This window comes from Benincasa hispida, chromosome 1 (assembly GCF_027475165.1).
Source record: "Benincasa hispida cultivar pf3 chromosome 1, pf3_genome.v1.1, whole genome shotgun sequence".
In the NCBI taxonomy this organism is placed as follows: Eukaryota; Viridiplantae; Streptophyta; class Magnoliopsida; order Cucurbitales; family Cucurbitaceae; genus Benincasa; species Benincasa hispida.
Window position 1 is genome coordinate 68,300,096 of NC_143478.1, and position 5,403 is coordinate 68,305,498.

At 33.8% G+C, this 5,403-nt stretch overlaps 1 protein-coding gene across 1 annotated transcript; it reads left to right on the forward strand.

Annotated features, from left to right (window-relative positions):
* Positions 1 to 2,577: 2,577 nt before the first annotated feature.
* Positions 2,578 to 3,450, forward strand: LOC150038661 (uncharacterized). The gene is made up of 3 exons (XM_090314057.1): positions 2,578 to 3,036; positions 3,144 to 3,269; positions 3,337 to 3,450. Exons 1-3 carry the CDS (start codon positions 2,578 to 2,580, stop codon positions 3,448 to 3,450), a joined length of 699 nt encoding a protein of 232 aa, XP_090170183.1.
* Positions 3,451 to 5,403: the final 1,953 nt, after the last annotated feature.

A 5,403-nucleotide genomic window follows, 5' to 3' on the forward strand; every position in this document is an offset into this window, starting at 1 on the left:
TCTTAGTTTATGAGCATGCTGAATTTAAAGTCAAAATTATGAATTAGAATGCTTTATGATCCTGTTTTTCTTCACTACTTGTTTCTGTATTCCAACAATTGGTATCAGAGCATCATTTAAGCATTCAATTCAGTTTAGTTTTGGCTTGGTGGGTTTTTTTCATAAGTTATATGAAAATGATGAACTGATATTGTTTTTCTAAGTTTTGGCATTGTTTTCTCTTCAATTATATAGTAATTCTTGTAATTGGCTCTTGTTTGATGGGCTCTAATGGTTGTTTACATGCCTGTAATTCGTTTCGAGTCATTAGAATTGCAATTAGGATGTAATTGAAGAAAGAAGTGAAGAAGGTCGAGCAATAGGAACTGGATTTTCAGCCACTGCCCAATACTAGCTGCTCGATGCCCCATACTCAATGGTTTTTGTGAAAAACTTGATGCACGATGCTATACTCGATGAGCAACTCGATGGTATTTTTGAAATATTCGATGCACGATGCCATACTCGATGGTACTCGATAGTATTTAGTGAAATACTCGATGCTTGAAGGCATACTCGATGCTTGTGGTACTCGATGATTTTTGCCCGGTTCAACATAGTTTTGAGCATTTGAGGTCTAGTTCGAGAGGTTTGGGTCGAGTTCAAGGCGGTTCGAGCGATCCAGAAGTGTTTTGGAGTCAATTTTTGCTGTTTTTTGTAGTAATTAGGCCTTTGCTTACTTGAAAATGCGAAAACTAAAACCATATCAGTTTGTATTTAATTATTTATGCATGTGATGTATGTTATAATTAAATAAATCTTGTATGTGCATAAAAATATGCCATGTTGATTTAAAATCCCACCATAGGAAGCATGTTATATGCATTGAAAGTATGTTATAAAGTATTATAATTTATAGTATTCATGTATAGGGTTTCAAATGTTTTAATATAAATGTTATATTAAATGTTGAATGCCTTTGATGTATATTATGGATTCTTAGCATGTCTAAAATTTTGTAAGTTGTTATAAAATTGGGTTAGACATTTAAAATCCATAACAAAGATAAGTTGCATGCTCACATAGGTTAACCACCTATTTTAATAATTAAAATAGGTTAACATCTTGTAAAATATGGTTACAAACTCAACCGGTATATAATTCTGTCTAAGGCTGGGGGTATTTAAGTTGACAGTCTACATAACACCTCCTACCTGGGGATTATGGTCGAATAATTGAGTGTTGCTAAAAAAATTTATGAGCAATACGCGAGCGGTGTGAGGTTTTAAAATTGGTTTATCACCAAGACATTGTAGGTTAAATCCAAATATAAATGTTATACTTTGATAAACACCTAGACTTGGGTTGTTAATTAGCTAGAACAAACCTGAGTAAAGAGTATATCCAAATAAATGTTAGGACATTTCAGTGTGAGTTTAATAACATATATGATATGCTATTAGAATACTTCAGTGAGATTTTATTAGAATGCTTCAGTGAGAGATTAATAACATATACGATATGTTATTTTTAGCTCTCGCATCCCTAAGAGTTCACATCGAGATTCATGCTTCGCTTCGTGTCGATTATACCTCGACTACTCCATTCGGAAAATGTTGGCATGAATCAAGATCAGGTGAATAGGGTAAGTTGTTCACAATAAAATCAAATCTCACGTCCTAAGATGTTCACACCATGAGATCCGTGATTTCGTGTCGATTATACCTCCACTGCTCCATTCAGTGTGTGCATGGGATCCAAGGTGAATAAAGGGAAGTTGTTCAAGATGTTCACACCATGAGATCCGTGCAACATTTCGTGTCGATTATACCTCCACTGCTCCATTCAGAAAGTGTGTGCATGGGATCAAGATCAAGGTGAATAAAGGGAAGTTGTTCAATGTAAAATCAAATATACGATATATTGATTTCAACTCTCACGTCCCTAGAAATTTCACACCATGAGGTCCATACAAGCTTCATGTCGATTATACCTCGATTGCTTCATTCAGAAAGTGTTTGTATGGGTCAAAATCAAGGTGAATGGGGGAAGTAGTTTATAGTAAGTGGATGAAGAATATATGTCAACACATCCTGCAGTCTCTTCCATTTATTTGGACTGTGAGATTCCTATGTTGCGCCTACTTGTCATCTTTATGTCGGCCTTGCTAGTCATTTAACAACAGCTATCCCCTCAGAGGGTTGTAACATAGGATTCGGAACAACTCAAACTCCAGAAATGGATAGGATTTCTTAGGTCGTTTTTCAACTTTGACTTTCCAATTCGGTAGCATCGTTGAGGCCAACCTCTGAGGTCTAAATATGGAGGGGCACACATACAAAATTACTAAAATGTTAGTAAGTTCTGACAAAAGACAGTAGCTAAATGACTATCGAGATATGAGTTATTCTGGAGATAGTATTTAGTCAAGAATGTCTTGCTTTAGTGAATGAGTATTTGACTGCCCCTTAGTAGCATTTATTCTGACTCATTATAGTATCATTGCAAAAATAATGAATTTTGGGTACATTATTACTTTGCTAAAACATGATTGAGTTTAAAAGAAATTCACTAATAAAATTTGTTTATATTTTCAAAATGACGAGTTCTTTAGTACAACTATTGACTTTTGATAAACTTACCGGGGATAACTATGCTACGTGGAAATCAAACTTAAATACAATACTGGTGATAGATAACCTGAGGTTCATTTTAACAGAGGAATGTCCTCCCATTCTTAGCTCAAATGCAAACCAAAATGTTCATGATGTAAACGACAAATGGATCAGGGCTAACGAAAAAGCCCGTGCCTATATTCTTGCTAGCATATCTGATGTATTGGCCAAGAAACATAAGAGCATGAGTACTGCCAAGGTGATTATGGAATCTCTGCGTGGGATGTTTGGACAACCGTCCTCTCTGAGACATGATGCAATCAAATATGTTTACAACTGTCGTATGAAAGAAGGGGCCTCTATTAGAGAAAATGTCCCGAATACGATGGTCCATTTCAAAGTGGCAGAAGTAAACGGTGTTGTCGTCAATGAGAAGATTCAAGTTGGTTTTATTCTTAAATCTCTTCCGAAGAGTTTCTTGCAGTTCTGTACAAACACGCTGATGAATAAAATAAGTATAACTTAACTACGCTTCTCAATGAGCTACAGGCTTACCAAACCATGATGAGAGCAAAAAGACTGGAAGGAGAGGTAAATGTTACTACTGCAGAAAAAAGAGGATCATCCTCTAAAAAGCCCGATATTGTTTCTTCTTTAAAGAATAAGAGTATTCCAGTAAAGAAGAACAAAGGGAAAGGGAAAAACACGTCTGCTAGCAGAAAAGGCAAGGCAAATGCTGCAGATAAAGGAAAATATTTCCACTGTAGTGAAGAAGGGCATTGGAAGAGAAACTGCCCACAATATCTTGCACAGAAAAGAGCAGAGAAAGCAAGACAAGGAAACTAGTTCCTTGTAAACTCCAAGTTTTGAACAGGGGAGAATTTCTCAGAACAACTAGTGGGAGATGCAGTTGCTGTTGAAAGATAAACTTGTATATTTTTGTTATTGTAATGAAAGTTATTTTATCTTTTGTAAAGAACAAATTGTATAAATCTTTTGTTATAGATGAAATACTCATTAGCAAAAGTTATATTTGTTCTACTATAAAGCAACTTCTGTTAGAACCAACCAAGTTAAAAACCATTTACAAATATTTAGATATTTCAATACGACTAGAAATCAATAAAGGCAAATAGTTATTTAACCTAAGTGATAAGTTTAGAATGCTTGAAGAGTTCAAGGTGTATAAAACTTGTTAGGTAAGATAAACCCGAAATACTTCGATTGGATCAAAGTAAAGAATATAAAGAGTTTGAGATTTCGAGGGATATTTTGATAAAACATGAAATCCAGTGAAAACTCTCTGCACCTAGTTGCCTTAATAGTTTTGAACATCATTTCAATATTTTTTGAAACTCCATATAAGATGTGGAGAACTCATAAAAGTTGTTTATGATATGTAAAAGATGTTTACATAATTCAGAAATCTAGAGAAAAGATCGATACAAGTGTTAATGTCGAACCTTTAAGTGTTGAAATATTGTTCAAAAGACATGCCTATTTGTAGGCAATCCAAAAGTAATATGTTTTCTCCTCTCTTTATGTTCGACCCATGTTTTGACTAAAAAAGCACATTCTATAAGTTTTTTGCTTCTGCAAAAATAAAAAAAAATAAAAAAAAAATAATAATAATAATAAAAAAGACAGATTCTTGACAAGCATCAGAGGCCACAGGTGGAGAGATTCTTGAACTTTAGTTTATAGCTTACATACCATATGTGATTGTAAAGATATATCTAACATGTTTGTTGATTAAAATTTTCATGTTTTTCACACCTTGGTCTGCATCTTCTATTTATTATTTTTCTACTAGTATGAGAATGCTGAGGAGAGCTATAAAAATTGGCGAGTTTGTTAGTGTCTTTGTGAATGAGAAGCAGATGAGTTTCTCTTCTGCTCATGTTCCAATATGCTCAATGTGCCAGCTACTCTAGGTGTGTTCTTATGTTACAATGCTTAAGTATAGTATTGAGCACTTATGGATAACAGTATGCAGTGGTTTTTAGCATAAAGTTTTAATTTATACATATATTGTTGTCGTCACTTTAACCCATTTTGTTGAAGGAATTCAAGCAACATATTTCATTTTAAATGCCTTAAGCCCAAAGGAAGGGTATTATATATGCTCTATGTATCAATCATATTGCTTTGAAGTTTGCTTGTATATAAAAATGTTTGATAATATTTCTGCTGAAGAAGCTGAAAAGATTGTATTTTTTGCAGTGGAAATGTGACTTCCCACGTATTCATGTTTATAAGTAATTGAGATACTAGTTTTACGAGACCATGTTCCTACCTGATTTGGCTTATGATTTCCTTCTTCATTTTAAATATCAGTCCTATTTTCATGATATTTATTATATTTGCGGATTCTTAATGGTAAAGGAGCATAAGGGAAGTATTTTTCACAACTTTTTTGCCCCTTTCAATTGCTGGTTCCTCGTGTTTAAACTTCCTTTGTTATTTGAACAGATTCTTTAGCAGTATTTGAGTAAAAAAGAAAAGCTTTAGGGTCATTTAAAACTTCATGTATCTCTCTTTTCTTCTATTTCTCCTCACCATTTCCCCTTTCAATCTTGTTTCCTTGTTGATTTGTCTATCGCCTACCGATTTGAATTTTTATTAAGTTTTGATTTGTTCACTTTGAACCAACATCGAGATTTTTTTTCCTTTTCAGCCTACAAAGCTTGTGGTTTGGACCTCAGAGTCTACTTTAAGGTAAGTAATTTATTCCACTTTGTTATTATGTAATCTTTAAGAAAAACAATCAATTAGAAGTACTAGATGTTATAAAGTCTCAACCCTTTTG

Excerpts from the sequence above, each read along its gene's own strand:
- LOC150038661 (XM_090314057.1), top strand. The coding sequence starts at position 2,578 with ATGACGAGTTCTTTAGTACAACTATTGACTTTTGATAAACTTACCGGG. Across the intron at positions 3,037-3,143 it reads TCGTCAATGAGAAGATTCAA|GCTTACCAAACCATGATGAG; the intron begins GTTGGTTTTATT and ends AATGAGCTACAG. Across the intron at positions 3,270-3,336 it reads TAAAGAATAAGAGTATTCCA|ATAAAGGAAAATATTTCCAC; the intron begins GTAAAGAAGAAC and ends CAAATGCTGCAG.